Source organism: Lutra lutra, chromosome 1, assembly GCF_902655055.1.
Source record: "Lutra lutra chromosome 1, mLutLut1.2, whole genome shotgun sequence".
Classification (NCBI taxonomy): Eukaryota; Metazoa; Chordata; class Mammalia; order Carnivora; family Mustelidae; genus Lutra; species Lutra lutra.
Window position 1 is genome coordinate 153685086 of NC_062278.1, and position 19987 is coordinate 153705072.

The 19987-nt window shown below is 38.8% G+C and overlaps 1 protein-coding gene across 7 annotated transcripts in view; it reads right to left on the minus strand.

Annotated features, from left to right (window-relative positions):
* MYRIP (myosin VIIA and Rab interacting protein) overlaps positions 1-19987 on the minus strand; it is a 409223-nt gene that overhangs the window by 346999 nt on the left and 42237 nt on the right. For 6 of the 7 annotated variants that reach the window (XM_047739949.1, XM_047739933.1, XM_047739939.1 and 3 more), the window contains exon 2: positions 5528-5671. In XM_047739949.1, the coding sequence (XP_047595905.1) occupies positions 5528-5637 (110 nt within the window). In that variant the 5' untranslated portion in view covers positions 5638-5671. Of the gene's footprint in view, positions 1-5527; positions 5672-11708; positions 11731-19987 lie in introns of those variants that run through there. The other variant, XM_047739924.1, reaches the window with a different exon arrangement.

The window sequence follows — 19987 nt, forward strand, 5'->3', positions numbered from 1 at the left end:
GAAATGGAAAAATGTTCCATGCTCCTGGATTGGAAGAATAAATATTGTGAAAATGTCTATGCTACCTAAAGCAATCTACACATTTAATGCAATTCCTATCAAAGTACCATCCATTTTTTTCAAAGAAATGAAACAAATAATCCTAAAATTTATATGGAACCAGAAAAGACCTCGAATAGCCAGCAGAATATTGAAAAAGAAAGCCAAAGTTGGTGGCATCACAATTCCGGGCTTCAAGCTCTATTACAAAGCTGTCATCATCAAGACAGCATGGTACTGGCACAAAAACAGACACATAGATCAATGGAACAGAATAGAGAGCCCAGAAATGGACCCTCAACTCTATGGTCAACTCATCTTCGACAAAGCAGGAAAGAATGTCCAATGGAACAAAGACAGCCTCTTCAATAAATGGTGTTGGGAAAATTGGACAGCCACATGCAGAAAAATGAAATTGGATCATTTCCTTACACCACACACGAAAATAGACTCAAAATGGATGAAGGATCTCAATGTGAGAAAGGAATCCATCAAAATCCTCGAGGAGAACACAGGCAGCAACCTCTTCGACCTCAGCCGCAGCAACATCTTCCTAGGAACATCACTAAAGGCAAGGGAAGCAAGGGCAAAAATGAACTTTTGGGATTTTATCAAGATCAAAAGCTTTTGCACAGCAAAGGAAACAGTGAACAAAACCAAAAGACAACTGACAGAATGGGAGAAGATATTTGCAAATGACATATCAGATAAAGGGCTAGTGTCCAAAATCTATAAAGAACTTAGCAAACTCAACACCCAAAGAACAAAGAATCCAATCAAGAAATGGGCAGAGGACATGAACAGACATTTCTGCAAAGAAGACATCCAGATGGCCAACAGACACATGAAAAAGTGCTCCATATCACTCGGCATCAGGGAAATACAAATCAAAACCACCATGAGATATCACCTCACACCAGTCAGAATGGCTAAAATTAACAAGTCAGGAAATGACAGATGCTGGCGAGGATGCGGAGAAAGGGGAACCCTCCTACACTGTTGGTGGGAATGCAAGTGCAACCACTCTGGAAAACAGCATGGAGGTTCCTCAAAATGTTGAAAATAGAACTACCCTATGACCCTGCAATTGCACTGCTGGGTATTTACCCTAAAGATACAAACATAGTGATCCGAAGGGGCACATGCACCCGAATGTTTATAGCAGCAATGTCTACAATAGCCAAACTATGGAAAGAACCTAGATGTCCATCTACAGACGAATGGATAAAGAAGATGTGGTATATATACACAATGGAATACTATGCAGCCATCAAAAGAAATGAAATCTTGCCATTTGCGACGACGTGGATGGAACTAGAGGGTATCATGCTTAGCGAAATAAGTCAATCGGAGAAAGACAACTATCATATGATCTCCCTGATATGAGGGAGAGGAGATGCAACATGGGGGGTCGAGGGGGTAGGAGAAGAGTAAATGAAACAAGATGGGATTGGGAGGGAGACAAACCATAAGTGACTCTTAATCTCACAAAACAAACTGAGGGTTGATGGGGGGAGGGGGTTGGGAGAGGGGGTGGGGTTATGGATATCGGGGAGGGTATGTGCTATGGTGAGTGTTGTGAAGTGTGTAAACCTGGCGATTCGCAGACCTGTACCCCTGGGGATAAAAATATATGTTTATAAAGCTGTAAAAAAAAAAAAAAGAAAGAAAGAAAGAAAGGATGAATCCCCAAGTTTTGTAGCAACATGGACGGGACTGGAAGAGATTATGCTGAGTGAAATAAGTCAAGCAGAGAGAGTCAATTATCATATGGTTTCACTTATTTGTGGAGCATAACAAATAGCATGGAGGACAAGGGGAGATGGAGAGGAGAAGGGAGTTGAGGGAAATTGGAAGGGGAGGTGAACCATGAGAGACTATGGACTCTGAAAAACGATCTGAGAATTTTGAAGGGGTGGGGGGTGGGAGGTTGGGGGCACCAGGTGGTGGGTATTGTAGAGGGCACAGATTGCATGGAGCACTGGGTGTGGTGCAAAAATAATGAATACTGTTATGCTGAACAAATAAAAAAAAATTAAAAAAAAAAAAAAAGTCTGCTAGAACACATCTTCCTAGACTCTCCCATGCACTTTAAATCTGAGCAATATGGAAAAGGTGAGGCAAATATTTGATGATTTCGTTGGTTTTGAGGTGGTGTTGTCTCAACATCTTCTCATCCAATAGTATGGTCCTATACGAAAATCATTCAGAGTTTGTAGGCATCCATAGAGGCATGTCGACTGGGACATGGGCACAGAGACAGTAGTGATGGCTGTCTTCAGAGGAAAGCCATCCACTCCCAAGAGCGGAAGAGGTGTTGTGTCACTCTTTAGTCACTGATGGCTTCAAGTAATATTTTCCCCAATACATACACGTTCCCAAGACCATGCATTTGTGCAGAGCTGCTGACTACTGGTGACTAAGACCACATGACCTCAAAGAAAGACAGCGCCCACCTCATCAAGCTACTGCAGTGGCAACTTCACTGTGTTTCATACACTTCTCCCCAAACCAAGCATAAAGCAACTCTTCTACAGAGACCAGCATGTGACTCCAGTGGAGCTAAGAGAAAAGTCCACAATCAGAAGACACTAAATAAGTTCATGGCTTGCCAATATTTGAGTACCCAGGAGATGAAGCATGATACACAGATGGCCTTAATGATTCCTAGAAAATATTAAGACTGGTTCTTCAAGCTACACATAAAACTGACCATACAGGTTGACAGACAATCTACACTGATCCATCTGTTCCACAGACATTTAGGGCATGTCTACTAGGGCCAGACCCCGAGCCCAGAGCCTGGGACACAAAACTGAGGAAGATGTGGTTCTTGTTGATGGTCCCGGTGAGGAGAGAAGCTGAATAATGCAGGAGAAACACACACCACGGTGCTAAAATTGGTCTCAATGTAAATTAGTGGCCACAAATTCCAAATAGTCTTAATGTTGACTGGTATTATACTATATGTCCCAGCTCTGGGGCTGACCTTTGGTGACCATTTTCATTACAAAATTTTTGTGTCTGGCTTGGATTTCCCACCTGAACTCTAGATGAAAATATACAAATGCCAACTTGACATCTCGACTTGGACATCTAAAAACAATCTCAAGTTGAAGATGCTTAAGACAGAGCTCTCAATTCCAGCTGACTGCCAACCCTCTGCTTTTTTGTCTTCTCCACTGAGGGAAAGGCAACTTCATTTTTCCTAGTCGCCAAAGCCATAAACCTCACAGTCCTCCTTGACTCTGTTCCCACTTACGTTGCCTATCCCAGTAACAAAATGCCTCTCCCATTAGCTCTACCTTTGACCTGTTTCCAGGATCTGACCACCACTCACCACCCCACTGACCCTCACCTACTCTGAGAAAGCATGACCTTTCACCTGCTGCCTCCTCTTAGTTCCGCAGCTGCTTGTCCCTCCTTTCTATGATGCCTTACCCACAGAGCAGTCACAGTGACCCTACAAAGCCAGGTCATGTCATCCTGTACTAAAAACTCTGTGATTCCTCAACCTACAATAAGATCCAGGGCTTCCCCACAGATTCCCTACTTACTACATGGTTTGGGCTCAGGCTGTTGCTAAGACTTTGTTCTGTACAATGCTTCCCTGGCTCATTCCTTCTTAGCTCCTCAGAAGACATACAAGGCATGTCCTTGAGTCAGAAAGATGACATCTGTGGTTCCCTCTGCTGTGCTTAATGTCACCCCAGATAGCAGCAGAGCTCCCTCCCTCACTTCTTTCAGATTTCTGCCCAAATGTCCCCAAAGAGGTCTTCCCTGAGCAGCCCATGGAAAAACAGCAACTGCCACCCCACACTGGGCTCTGCCCCCTTCCCTGCTTTACTTTTCTTTGTGCCTCTCACCATTATTGAACATATATAAATACATTTTTATTTGTTCATTTCCTCTGCCTCTCCTTCTAGAGCAGAGTCATCCAATAGAAATATAATGTGAGACATAAACATAATTTTGAATTTTCTAGTAGCCATACTAAAGGAAATAAAAAGAAATAGGGAAAATTACTCATAGTGTTTTTTTGTTTAACCTCATATAGCCAAAACATGAGTATTTCAAAGTGAAATCAATAAAAAGTTATTAATAAGATATTATACCTTTTTTGGTACTAAATATGAAATCTTGTGTGTATGTTACACTTAAGTGTATCCCAATTCAGGCTCACCACATTTCAAGTGCTCGGTCACCACCTATGAGTGGTGGCTATGGTATTCATCAGCTTAGCTCTGGAATATATACTCCATGGAGCAAAGAATGGTTTTGTTCACTATTTACCCAACAGCTTCAACAAGGCCTACCACATGGTCTGCAAACAGATTAATTATTTAATTAACAGGACTTTTTTTTTTTGTCTTCCCTCTAACAAGTACATGTTGAATATAAACAATACAAGAGACTAACAAAACACGGTAAAAATAAAGATGATTATACCATAGTGCTTATAACCTAGCAAGGGAGACAATACTGTAAAGAAACAAAGTCTGAAGTATCCTAATGGAAAAGGAAAACAATCCACACCAATTTTAAGCTGAGTGGGGAAGGACATGGTTGGGGCTCAGATGTGGCACAACCCTGGCTACTTGGAGGAGTGGAGGCAGAAGGTCATAAAGACTATGGCAATTCCCAGGATGACAGTGATAAAAGCTAGACTCAAGAGAAGGTAAGGGACAGATGGTGAGGAGGCAGAATCAACATTGCCTGGCCCAGCTCTGTGTGGGGACCAAATCAGGGGAGGAATCATAAAGACTGGGGTTTTGAGCTCAGCGGCTAAGGAAGAAGACAGTACCACAATAAACCTGTACAATCCTGATGAGTAACAGATGAATGAGGACAGCTAACAATGACTGACCGTCTAGTTCCAACACACTAGACCCAACATATAACCTCACTTCGGGCACTCTGACTTCTTCCACATTTAGACATTTCTACCCAACTGAGTAGCAATGGTATCTCCCAGAACACTCCACAAGGAAATACCAATTGGAGAGTCAGAAGGGCCCCTCTCCGGCCTCAGTTTCCTCCTCTATAAAATTAGGAGGGTGGTGCTGGGCCAGGTGATCACAGCCTGGTCCAGTGGGCCCTTTTCCTGTCTCAGTCCTTCAGTGCCCTTTTCCTATACCACAGGAGCTGTGCTTTCCAGCAGCAGATTGTACAGGTCTAATTCTTTTGTACGGGAAATTTAAAGCCAAGAGCAAGCTCAAAACAGCCACTGTCCTCACAAACTTACTACAGCTAAAAATGTAGAGGTTGAAGAGCCCAAAGAAAATCTTGATGGGGAGTGTGAAAAGTCACATTCTGAACTGACATTACGATGCCCAGTGCTGGTGAATCTTTCTACAAAGGACAGGGCTTTCTTCCTGACAGAAGTGTGTGTATATGACATAAAGACTTCAAACTTAGGGCTAGCAGCAAGGAACACTCTCGGGAAAGCTGTCTCATGGTACCCAGGAGGGCAATAGAAGCATCTCACCTTAGCCGTTCTTCCTCTTTTTTTCGAAGATTGAAGTCTCGCTGAACCACCTGGAGAACGTGCTCTGTTTCATCATCAGTCAGACCAGACAGGTCCAGCTTCCTCCCCATGATTTAATACCAAGTACAGATGATGACACAAGACCTGAGAAATTAAGGAGAGATCACAAATTGAGGGCAAGGAGAAAGCTCTACCAGGACAAAAATCAACCAACTTTTGTCATTAACACAGAATTAATACAGCTTGATCTAAGGTATTATCTTGCTCTACTCTCACATTCAGCAAAGAGTTACAGACAATTTTGGTGAGCTGCAGAGAGAGGGACAAGGTACCTGAGTATCTGCCAGTTTCATTCATCCCACCCAACACTTAACTTAGAAAAAATAAAAAAATACATAAATCACTTTTTTCAACACAATGAAGCTAGAGGGTTAGTGTGGATTTCCACAAAATGCCAAAGAACAGGATCCAAAAATTCTAAATTTTTGTGACTTGAAGTTTGTTTGTTTTTTTAAGATTTTATTTATTTATTTGACAGAGAGAGAGAGAGATCACAAGTAGGCAGAGAGGCAGGCAGAGAGAGAGGGGGAAGCAGGCTCCCCACTGAGCAGAGAGCCTGATGCGGGGCTCGATCCCAGGACTCTGAGATCATGACCTGAGCTGAAGGCAGAGGCTAAACCCACTGAGCCACCCAGGCGCCCCTGTGACTTGAAATTTTAAATTGTAAGTATTATGTATAATTACAAAATATAATATATTATAGTATTTTTTAAAATATCCTATATACACTATATTCCTTTAAGTTTTCATCATGACTATAAAATATAAACTAGAAATCAATAAGCTCTTTTCTGCAAAAGGAAAAAGTACAGTAAAATAATCTTATTTAGCCATTTTCTCAGCAGTAGAAAAGGTGGTATTTCAAAGAAGCACCCTCCAGCAGTGTTTACCTAGAAATTATGGGAAACTATATTTTTAAAAGTCATTTTTAATGAATGGCTGAACCCAGGTATGAAATCAAATATATAATTCCCCCAAATTGCCTAGAACTGAAGACCATAAACATGATGTAACCATCCTCAATAAAGTATTAGTGGAACCAACCCAGCAAAATTTCAAAAAGATTATTACATATAATGACCAAGCAGGTTTTATCTAAGCAATTCCAGGTTAGTTCAACATTCAAAAATCAACCAGTGTAATTCACCACATTATCAGAATAAAATGGAAAAACCATATGATCATTTCAATGCCCATTCATTACAGAAGCCCTCTGTAGATTAAAACTACAAGGAAACTTCCTCCATTATATAAAGGGCATTTTCAGAAAAAAGAAAGAAAATCTAAACTAAAATTAACATCATACTCAGTGATGAAAGAGGGCATTTGTTGTGATGAGCACTGGGTGCTCTGGGTGCTCACTGAATTTATCACGATATTGCCCTGTATGTTAACTAACAACATTTAAATAAAAAAATAAATAAGTAAACTGAATGTTCTCCCTTAAGATCAGGAACAAGGCTTGAACATCTACTCTCCTTACCTCTACTCATTATGGAATGTCTTTATTATAAAGCTACATTAATCAAGACTGAATGGCATTGCCATATGGGTAGGTGTATCAGTTGGCCAAGGCTGCTATAACAGAGTACTATAAACCAGGAGGCTTGAACACAAGAATTAATTTTCTCACAGGTCTGGAGGCTAGAAGTCTGAGATCAAGGATTGGCAGACTTGGGTTCTTCTGAGGCCACTGTTCTTGCCTTGGAGATGGCTGTCTTCTCCCTGTGTCTTCACACAGTCTTCCCTCTGTACATGTCAATGTCTAAATTTCTTCTTGGGCATCAGCCATACTGGATTATAGTCCACCCTAATAATCTCACTCTAACCTAACTGCCTATTTAAATATCTTATCTCCAAAAATGGTCACAATTTGAGGTAAAGGAGTTAAGACCTCAACATAGGAATTTTGGGGTGACACAACTCAGCCCAAAAGCTTTCACATTTTGGTCTCCCAAATTCATGTTTTTCTCACATGTAACATATATTCAGCCCATTCTAGTAGCCACAAAAGTCTTAGCCCATTCCAGCATCAACTCTGAGTACAAAATCTCTCTCCTCTAAATATCACCTAACTAGGTACAAGTGAGACTTGAGCAATGATTGATCCTGAGGTAAAATTCTTTTTCCAGCTGTGAACCTGTGAAACTCAGCATGTTATCTTCTTCCAAAGTGCAATATGTAGGAGAGGCATTGGGTTGACATTCCCGTTCTAGATGGGAGAAACTAGAAAGAAGAAAGGAGTCTTGGGTCTCAAGCAAGTCTGAGCACAGAGGAAATTCTCTTAGGTTTTAAGGCTCAAGGATAATTCTCTTCTTCTGTACCCCCCAGAGTGGCCCTACTTCCTGAGCCCACCAGAGTGGCTATCCCACCCCCTGAGCCCTGTGTGTAGGGCTTGGCCCTCTGTAACTGAGGAAGAGAGAGTCCCACCCACCAGACCACGGAGACAGTGGCAGCCCTGGGGACCTCAGAATGCCTTCAGGATCATTCTTACCCCTTCTTGAAGGATAACACCTGTTACTGGCCCATCCTGTAGAATCTCAGAAGGCCATCAGGCTGCCTTCATTTCATCCTGTCTCTCTAGTCTAAACAGTCAGTGCTTCCACTCATAATAAATTCTCAAAAACTTTGTTGACTTCCCACGCAATGCGTAGAAAGTTAAGCCATCAAACAAGAGGGTCCTCTACCACTCTTTCCTGGGTAACCAAAGCTCTGTTCCTGGTTTCTCCTGAAATGGCTGACTGGGTCCCTGAGGCACATAATCTACTGTAGCAAGTGGCTGTCTGGCCACACCCTTGATTTTTCCTCGAGACATACTTCCTCATTTTTTTGCAATATGGGTAGACTGAGAACTTTCCAGATCTTTACGTTCTAGTTCCTTTTGCTTAAAAATCCTTATTTAATTTCGCTCTCTGCTCTTGCATTTTACTATAAACAGCAAGGGCAGACAGGCTGTACTTCAACACTTGGCTTGGAATGTCTCCTCACCTAAATACCCAAATTCATCACCTAAAAATTCTACCTTCCACAAAACACTAGAACACAATCAGTCAAGATCTCTGCCACTTAGACCAAGGATCCAATTCCTCCACTTCCAATAACATGTTCCCCATTTCTGCCTGAGACCTCACTTTTAACATTCATATTTCTGCCCCCATTCTGTTCACAATGATACCCGTATTCTCTCAGATGATGGAAGCTCTCTCTCCAGCCTCCTCTCTTTCTCCTGATCCCTCAGCATAACCACCTTCACCACCAATCACATCACCACCAACAGGCAAACTGGCTTTTTCTAGAAGGAGCCACAGGACGCTTCCGCCTCTGCCCATTAGCAGCTTCCAAAGCTGCTTGCACATGTTTACATACAAATGGCAAATACACATATGAAAGATGCTTAACTTCATCGGTAATTACAGAACTGCTAATGAAAACCACATTGCACACCCATCAAAATAAAAAGTCTTTATCAAGTGTTGACAGGAGGTGGGATGATGGCAGCTTCCATAGAGTACATACAAATTGGTGCAATTGCTTTGTGACATGATGAAGTATCAGTTTCAAAGCTGATGAGGCACCTACCCTATGAACTGGCATTTCCGGTATAAGGATGCAAATATACAGCAAGAGATAGGAATTTGGTTGGATCACATGAACTTTCTAAGTCTGTACCATTCTGATTTATAAAAAATACCTATTTCAGGGGCACCTGGGTGGCTCAGTGGGTTAAAGCCTCTGCCTTCAGCTCAAGTCATGATCTCAGGGTCCTGGGATCGAGCCCCACATCGGGCTCTCTGCTAAGCGGGAAGCCTGCTTCCTCCTCTCTCTCTCTGTCTGCCTCTCTGTCTACTTGTGATTTCTGTCTGTCAAATAAATAAATAAAATCTTTTAAAAAAAATACCTATTTCACATAGTTCAACCCAATAGAAGATATTACTAGCAGTTGCTTCAAAAAAAGCAAAAAGGAAAACAAATTAAATAAAACCTGGAAATTACCCCGAACATCCATAAATGGGAGGAAGATAAACAGTGTGTATGTGTGTCACATGATGGAGTTCTCTACTTCAGTGAAGAAGAACACACTGTAGGTACAATACACATCCACGTGGATGACTCTTAAAAACATAATGTTGAGACAGAAAAGCATGCCACATGAACACACATGTACAGCATGCACACTATAATCCCTTTTATAAAAACTTCAAAAATGTAGAAAGCCAAAATATTTTAGCAATAAATGTGGTAAAACTATAAAGAGCAAGAAGGGACCTCTGAGGGTGAGAGAGGATTTGCTTGTGGATAATCATAGAAGCTTCACAGTTCTCACTGGAAAGATAGTAATACTCTCTTTTTAAGAAGGTACTTCTTGGGGAACATGGGTAGCTCAGTTGGTTAAGCATCTGCCTTCAGCTCAGGTTATGATCCCAGGGCCCTGGGATTGAATCCCACATTGGGCTCCTGGCTCAGCAGAAAGTCTGCTTCTCCTTCTTCCTCTGTCTCTCCCCCTGCTCATGCTCTCTATCTCAAATGAATAAATAAAGTCTTTAGAAAAAAAAAAAAAGGTACTACTTATTATTACTACTATTATTATTAAATAATTATCACATGATTGAAATATTATTAATACTTATTGTTTTACAATTTTTATTATGAAGAGGTTCAAGTCATACACACTTCTGTCTATAAAGTATCTTTCTTTTTTTTTTAAGATTTTTATTTATTTATTTGACAGAGAGAGACACAGTGAGAGAGAGAATACAAGCAGGGGGAGTGGGAAAGGGAGAAGCAGGCTTCCTGCTGAGCAGGGAGCCTGATGCAGGGCTCAATCCCAGGACCCAGGACCCAGGGATCATGACCTGAGCGGAAGGCAGACACTTAATGAGCCACCCAGGCACCGTGTAAGGTATCTTTCATAGGCATATAAAGTAAGCCTAACTTTAAACAAAACTAATCTAATTTCATCATAAATTATAGCAAATATTTGAAACACTGTCCAAAGAATATGCTGAGAATTATAATAAAGATTACGATAATGATTTTGATAAACAAGTCATGAAGAGGAAAACTACAGCATATAAAATATAGTCAGTAATATTTTAATAACACTGTGTGGTGACAGATGGTGACGACACTCATTGTGGTGAGCACTGGGTAACGTACAGAACTGTCAAATCACTACACTGTACACCTGAAATTAATATAACATTGTAGGTCAACTATACTTCAAAAATAAAAATAATGATTTTTGATAGCTCTACCATTATTGGTTGAACACCTACTATGTTCCAGATGCTTTAGCATTTAGCATTTCATATATGTATGTGTATGTATATGTATACATATTTGGGTGTGTGTATTACACTTGATATTCTTTTTTTTTTTTTAAGATTTTATTTATTTATTTGACAGAGAGATCACAACCAGGCAGAGAGGCAGGCAGAGAGAGGAGGAAGCAGGCTCCCCGCTGAGCAGAGAGCCCGATGTGGGGCTCGATCCCAGGACTCGGAGACCATGACCTGAGCCGAAGGCAGCGGCTTAACCCACTGAGCCACCCAGGCGCCCCTACACTTGATATTCTTAACACCCACAAAATTCTACAGGCAACCACGACCACTACCACAACTCACAGATGAGAAGTGTGGACTCACAGTTACATGTTCTGACTGTAAGAGAGATAAATAACAAATGACAGCTAAGGTCTGACTGTGTCTAACCTTAGAGTCCATCTGGCTCAGATGTCCATACCTTTACTACATACATAGGCCTTCCTGCGAGATGCAGAGGAAAACGCTGGACCTCAGGCTTTCACATGTGGGGTCCAGAGTTCCCTACCCTCTCCTTTTGCATGTGATGGGTAAGAACAGAAACTCCCATTACTTGGTTGCTATTCAGACAAAGGTGACCTGCCCATTTAGTTTCCAAATAATGGCAATAAACACATAGAACAGGCAAGTTGCCATCATTAAAAGTCTTCTATTAAATGATTTAAAACCTCATGCCTGTATGATGCAAACCAACTTCAAGATTTAACCAACAAATCACAACAGGAATTCCAACTATTTTTTTTTAAATATTTTCTTTTCATGCCACTTATGCTATTTGTTAAAGTAAATCTGTGGCCTACCTTGCCCATGTGATGTTGGGGTTGGGAGCGGGGAGAAAGTGCATCTGCTGGTTGGCAAAAATAGATTAGAAATAAGGCTTCACTCTTAGGCTGCAAGGCAAAGGGGAACCTCCATAAGCTGCCATCTTCAAGCCCCTCGATGAGCACGAAGAAACAAATCAAAGGGCACAGGGAAAATGCAGACTGATTTCTTCCTTCAAAACACCCCATTACTGGGGCGCCTGGGTGGCTCAGTGGGTTAAGCCGCTGCCTTCGGCTCAGGTCATGATCCCAGGTCCTGGGTTCGAGCCCCACATCGGGCTTTCTGCTCAGCGGGGAGCCTGCTTCCTCCTCTCTCTCTGCCTGCCTCTCTGCTTACTTGTGATTTCTCTCTGTCAAATAAATAAATAAAATCTTTAAAAACAAAAAAACAAAAAAACACCCCATTACAGGTGATAATGGCACTCTGGAATTTCTCCCAAGGTGACATATCTGTCCCTTTCACTTCACTTCACTGGCTTTTGGTTTCTGAGAATTCTAAATGAGCTTCTAAGATGCCCAGTTAGTGGAAGACAGAAGTGGCAGCTTTGATCACCTCAAATCTAAAAAGAATGATCAGAGCTCAAAAGGGATAAATGCTTCCTATAAAGATATAAATAAAGTAGCTCTAAATGGACAAGGCAGAGAACAATGAGAAAACCTTTTGGGGAAATGAGGAAAGCATCTTCCTTTTCTACAGTAAACACAATTAGATTTCCCGTGCAACAACAGAAACAGCATCTCAGAGCTGAAGAAGCCTCACGTCCATGAATCACAGATCACTTTAGGTATGATGCCCTTATTAGCAGACGAGAGAGGATAAGCACATGAAAAGGAAGAGGTTTCCCCAAGACACAAAGCTGGTTCAGAAGCAACTGGCTTCCAGAACAATGTTTTTCCCTCCTGGATCTCTCTGGCTTATATCCTGCTAAGATGGCAGCAGAGAGAATACAATATTGTATTAACACATACTTTTGGTGAACTACATGCTGTATTTTTTTCATCTGACTTCTTCCCTTAATAGGGCACAAAATTCTTTCCTTTTAATGCATTTTTATGGGTACCAAATATTCCATTATGTGGCTGTACCACAACTTAACCAATCATATTTGCATACTTTGTTTATTTCCAATACTTTTCTATCATAAACAACATGAAGATGAGCATCTCTGTACAAATATCGTTGTACAATCTTAAAGAAAATTCTTAGATTGAAATAGCTGGGTCAATGTTTAGTCACATTTGATAATTACTGCCAATTGCCATGAAAACATCTACTCTTGTCTGCCTTTTACCAGGATATATGAGTGCTTGTGTTCCTCAAATCTTATTAAATAAAAATAGGAAGTTGTTATAATTAGCAGTGCTTTGATTACTAGTGATATGGAATATTTTATTACACCATGTTTTGAATACCGATACTTGCAGAACTGCCTTTTCTCATGAACTTTGTAATTTTATCTTTTAGAGAATTTTATATATTTCTTACTATTTTAAAAGGATGCTTAACATATTAAAATAATCATCTGTCCTGTTTTTCCCCAGATTGTCACTTGCCTTTTAATTGTATTCATCTTGGGTTTTGCTGCATGAACTTGCTTGATTTATGCAGTAAAGGTTGGGTGTTGTTTTGTTATCAAGTCTCTATCAGCTTCTACCTATTCTCAATTCCTTTGTGAGAATATCTAATACTGTAAAGATGACAGATCATCCCCAAATTTATTAATACATTAAAAAACAGTCAATAAAAAATTCATTTGAATTTTTACTCCTACTTTGGTAAAAAGGTTTCAGAGTTCACCTGGAGACATAAATGGGTAATGTTAGCCAAAAGATTATGAAAAGGAACAATAATGAGAGGTGATTTGCGATTCCAGGTTTTAAGATGTGCTACTGGCTTGAGATCACCTGGTAGAACAGTAGTAGCTCAGGACAGGTCAGGAAAGAAAGTTCCGAGAAAGATCCATATGTGTCTGTCTGTCTGTCTATCTATCTATCTACCTATCTTCCCATCTATCTGTCTGTTCATGGATCATCTAAGTCAGATAGATTGGTCAATAAATGGTTGGGACAGTTGGCTTATCACATCAGGTTTGTGAGCTTTCTAAGGACATCTGTTAGTGAGTTAAAGAAACCAAAGTGACAAAAAGAAATGAAGAGCAAAATGGAAAATGTATTGCTGAAATGAAAAAGCATTTGATGTATAGCAGCACTATTAATAATAAAAACAAACTAGAACTATGCAAATACCCTTCAATAGAAGACTAAAATTATGGTATATTCACCAGTGGAATGCTACATAGTAACAAGCATGAGTAAACTACAACTACATAGAGCAGTATGACAATCTTGTGAATATTCTGCTGAGCAAAAATAAGCTAGACACAGAGAGTACATAGTGATGATTCCAATTACACAAAGCTCAAAATCAGGCAAAACTATTCTGTAGTGTTAGAACAGGAGAGTGGTTGGTCATCATAAGGCAGGAAAATACTGGCTTTAAAGGGCAAGGCTGGGGAACTGGTAATGCTGTTTCCCAATCTGAGAACTAGTTACACAGATGTGTTCAATCTGTGAAAACCCACCAAAGTACACACTTTTGATTTGTGTATTCTTCTATATATGACATAGTTCAATAAAAAGTAGAAAATAATAGTATGAATAGAAAATCCTATGTAAAGAGGTAAATTAGAAATACACTAGAAGATAACCACAACCACAGGAAATATTACCAATGGTTACATCTGAGTGCTGAAGTATCCTATAATGCAATTTTTTAAAAATTTGCTTTTGCACATTTTTTCCCTTCTACAATAAACACTGTTTGAATCTTGGGACACCAAAAAAACCCTTGTTTGAATAATTAAACAAACACCATTAATGATATGTATGAGGACATTCTCTTCAATGCTATTTACAATAGCAAATTTGTTTAAGCAACTGAAATGTCTAATGAAAGAACGTTGGTTAAATTTGTTATGACGTATCTCGGAGATAGGGTCCTAACGTGCTATAAAAATGGAATATTTTAAAAATATGATATATTGCTGATATAAAAGATAATATACTTTTATTTATTGTATTGTATAAATACAAAATAAAAATGATTTATTACTGATATGGAAAAATATTCACAACATATTTATGAATGAAAATTACAGATGGAAAACTATATTAAATGATCTCAATTGTTTTGTTTTTCTAGAAAAAAATGTGTGTGAGTTCTACTGAAAAAAACAGAAGGATAAATAATATGCCAAAAGTTCACCGTTGTTATTTCTGGGCGATTGGATTTCTTATAAATTTTAATTATTTTTTATGTTTTTCCTTATTTATGCTTTCCAACTTTCCCACAATGAATATGGATTACTTTCTTAATGAAAAATAAATATCATTTTGAAGAATAAAAGCCAGTAATAACTTTACCAGAAGATTATAATAAGTGGTCTTGACATTACAAGGGGATCACCATAATTAAAATGTCAAAGGAGAAGCCTGATATTATCATATTCTGGAAAAGAGCCTGAAAACTTATCGCTACTCAATTATACTTGATTTCACATCATTTTATAGCTTCAGAGAACCTAAAATAAAAAGAGTTACAATACCAATTGCTAAAACATCCCATTTTATAACAAAGTTGTGAAGTAATGCCTGGTGGATACTTTATTAATGGCAGCTAACAATTAATATCAATTCAGGTTCCTATTATGCTTCAAGAATCAACAAATACTTATATCTTGGGACTTGGAAAACCTTCAAAAACTTGAGGATGAGGAAAGGATAATTTGGAAATTTAGTGTAATTAATGCAAAAATGGGTAAATCCTTCCAATCTCAATAGGCAAAAACAAAAACAAAAACAAAAAAACAGTTTACCCTGAGGTCATCTGTAAACAGTATAATTCACAAAATTTGGAGAAGAGATAAGCCACCTATAACAGAGTTGGGGTCTTACATATGAAACCATGCAACCCATTCAAGACTGATTTGTGTTCTAATTCTGTGCCTCGTTAAATTTGATTACAGCAGCTTAGACAGGAACCAAAACCAACTTTCATCATTCTCAGCTTCCATTTGAAAGTTTTACCATATGACACAAGTGCTCGCATGTATTTATTTACCCAACTTTCACAAGACATTATGGGAGAGGTTTCTTAAGGCAAGCATTAGACAAAGTGACCTGTGTCAGCCCCCCTGGAAAGCAAAGGAAAGTAGGTTATAACAAAGTGGTAGATGCCTGACAGCAGTTGTTCCTGAGGGATTTTCTTTATATTTTCAAAGTTCCCTACAGCTATATAAGGCTCACTTTAAAGTTAGAAGATCCCCCAAAAGCTAGAATTGTCTATTTTATTCCTGGCTAGAAAAACAAACATGAGGGAGGACATCGACACTTCTACAGGAAACTAGTTAGTACAAACCTTGCAAATGAAAAAAAGGAATCCAAAGATACTAAGTACATACATAATGGAAACTTCATCATAAAAGGTCAGTGTCCACACAAGTGACATTCTAGAAAGATACCTAGAATAGAAAAGTCAAGGATAAATGGTTGAATGAGATCTTTACAAACCCACAGAGAGAGAGAGTGTGTGTGTGTGTGTGTGTGTGTGTGTGTGTGTGTGTGTGTGTGTATCACGAACCTAAAAGAGAAACAAAAGTAAAAAGATTAACTTGCAATGTCCAAAGTCCTAAAGGTGATAAAAGGTAAATACTGCTGGGGCTTCCCTCTTCAACCAAGGGAAGATGTTGGCTAGAACTGAAAAGAAATTTCTTATTCCTCCAAAAAAAAAAAAAAAAAAATGTTACGACTCTAATTTAAGGCACTTGCTAACAGGGAAAAAAGAAAAAAAAAAAACAAAAAACTTCACCTGGAAAGAAAGAAAACACCACACATATGAGATGTACTTTCCATTGTGTCTGTTCTTTGAAGCAAGTGTACTTGGGCTAGAGGGCTCACTGACCTTAATTACTTCAACTTCAAGAGTTTATCCCTGCTATGACAGCCTGCTTCTCTAAGACTCATCCTTTACCTATAGACAGGAACAGCCCAGAGGACACACAGTTACACCACTGGGCCACAGCTGATTGGACTAGGGATGGCAGAATGCTATTAGCATTCAGCTAGGGTATGTGATCTTGGTGGCCTGCAACAATTCCATCTGAAAATGCCACCAGATGACTTTTAAAATAAATATGTATTATTGAGCTCTTTGCAGTTTAAACAACATCTAGGTTGACTTCTAGTTTGAACTTGGTGTTTGAAAGTCAACATTTTTCCATTGTTTAATGGTTAGCACTCTGGACTCTGAAAGCCAACATTTCCCTCTTGTCATTCTGGAGATCATTCAAAAAGCAACAAGGAAAATGAAAAACAAAATGTAAATGAAATTTTACAGGATTTCCAGGAGACAATTAAAACTACAGAGACCAAATGTAAGAGGAAAGGCTCTAAAATAGAGGAAGAGAAGATAAAAGGTTCCAGAGAGAGCTTTCTGTAGTTGCAGGTCTCAGTAAGTACCCATGAAACTACCCTTCTCAAAGGCAAAGGACACAAATTGAGGCACCAACTCTTGCTTGAAACAGGAGAGGTAGAGCAGCTGGCTCAATGAGCTTCTGTAGACCTAGTGTTTTCTTTACTTATTTCTTCCCCTCAAAGAAATGGCAACAATATACAAGGAATATATACAGAGAACCCTGTTTCCTGGAAGCATTCTTTCTTTTGTACAGTAGAAAAAAAAAATCTTTTCATTACCAAAAAATAAGAGTCAAATCAAAACAAAACAGAAAATCTTCCTTTCTTCATTGGCTTTGGTGAAATAAAGCCCAGTTATAAAAAAATATTCCAGCTAGCCTGGACCACATCCCCAATCTCTATAAATCTTTCACAATAACTATTCAGGAAAATTAAACTCCTTTGATGATGAATAATAAAAAAGGAAAAATTCAGGAACTATATAAAAACACTAGAAGATAACAATAAATGAGTAATGAACGATGAATTCTGGAACACTTAAAAGACCAAAGTAAAATAAAGTGGAAAAAAATAAATGAGCAAGAAAGGCAAGAAGCAAGTGAAGATCTCTCATTGTAAGACACTTGATGAAGAAATGGAGTGACCATTTTTAAGAAATTAAAAACTTAATGATCAAAGCACACCCATGAATGAAGGAACAGGAAAAAAATATCAAAGTAACAAGAAATGATAAAACGTGAATTGATGGCTTGGGAAAGAAGTGAGAGAAAATAACAACCACTGCAGAAATTATGCCAAGAAGGCATGCCAGGTAGCTGAGAAACTAGTGGAACATAGTGAGAAACATGGTGGGGGGAAATATGAGAAAGGGGACCGAAGTAAAACAGGAACAGAGTTATCAGAAAGATTGGGGAGAATCTTGCAGATAGGGGAGAAAAATAGAAGAGACCCCAAAGGAAGAAAGTGGAAATACTGGAACAAATACATTAGCAATTCCTGAAAATTCAGAGACTACATTGGGTCCCAAGGAAAACTTATCTTTTATATCAAAAAAAATTTTTTTTTCTTTTAGAGAGGAAGAGAGAGGAAGGGGAGGTGCAAAGGGAGGAGGGAGAGAGAGAATCTCAAGCAGACTCTCTGCTAAATGCAGAGCCCCGATGCAGGGCTGGATCTCATTACTCTGAGATCATGACCCGAGCTGAAATCAAAAGTTGGACACTTAATCAACTGAGCCACCCAGACACCCCTAAGCTTTTTAATTTTTTTTAAACTGCAAAAATAATGAGTAACATAAGCATACCTCACACACCACTAGAATAATTCCAAAATGCATAACTAACTTAAAGGTAAAAAAATAAAATCATAAAAGTAATAAAAGAAAACAGGAGAAAATTATTTCATAATCTCAGAGTGAGAAAAGCATTCCTAAATATGACACAAAATTCAGAAGCCATTGCAGATAATGGATAAATTCAACATAAAATATGAAATGTCTGCATAATAAAGAAATAAAACATTATGAGCAGAGTTAAGTGACAAAGAGGAAAAAAACTGCAACCTACATCAAAGACAAAAAGATAATTTCCCTCAATATAAAAACTATGACAAGTGGGTAAGAAGAAAAGAGCAAAAACCTAATATAAAAATGGACAAAGTGAGTAATAAAAATCAGAATAGTGAACAGAAAGAACTATAAATGGCTCATAAACCTATTAAACACATAAAAAGACAAATGCAAATTTAAAGACTTTTTTTTACCTATCATATTTGCAAAAAGCCAAAAGCTCAGTACCACAGGGTACTTCTAAGTCTGTGAAGAAATGGGCACTCATTTTTTTTAAAGATTTTATTTATTTATGAAAGAGAGAGAGAGAGAGGGAACACAAGTACAGGAAAGCTGGAGAGGGAGAAGCAGGCTCCCCGCTGAGCAGGGAGCCAGATATGGGGCTCGAGATGAGGCTCAATCACAGGATGCTGGGATTATGATCCGAGCCAAAGGCAGACGCTTAACGACTGAACCACTGAGGCGCCCCCAAATGGGCTCTCTCATATGTTGCTCTTAGGATTATAAATGTACCGTCTGTAGGGAGGGCAACTTACCAATATCTATCAATATTATATGTAGGTAGGTAGGTAGATACCCTTTCATTTGGGAATTCTACCTCTAAGAATTAAACCCACAGAGATAATACACATATCTTTAAGCAAAAGGACATATTCAGAAAGATCATTAGAGAACTAAGTGAAAAATAATGATGGGATAGCCATACAATGTAAAACTAATCATCGGCAGGGAAAAATGAAGAAGCTTATTAATTAATACAGAAAATTCTTCAAATTTAGGATTAAGTACAGGGTGCAAAATGATAGGTACAAAAAGCACAATCCAAAACAGTAAGTAGGTATACTACTCCATTATTTGTATAAAATGAGAGGAACAAAATACATGTTTCTAATGTATATATGTGTACACATATTTGCTTGTATATATATAAATAACTCCGGAAAAATTCACAGGAAAAACCCAGTAGCATGACTTACCTAAAGAGAAGGGTAACTGTGGTCAGTGGTATGAAGTGTGCTTTTAATGCTTTCGAAATTTTGAAAGATTTAAATGTATTGTGCAGTCAATATTTTAAATTTAAATTATATATATATATTCTGTTTTAAAAGAAGTAAGCTTATCAAGGTACCTCCATGCATAAAATCTTTTCATCATTCCCTCTAGCTTGGGGATAAACTTCAGAGGACTTGGCTTACTAGCAAGGCCCTTGAAGACTTCATCC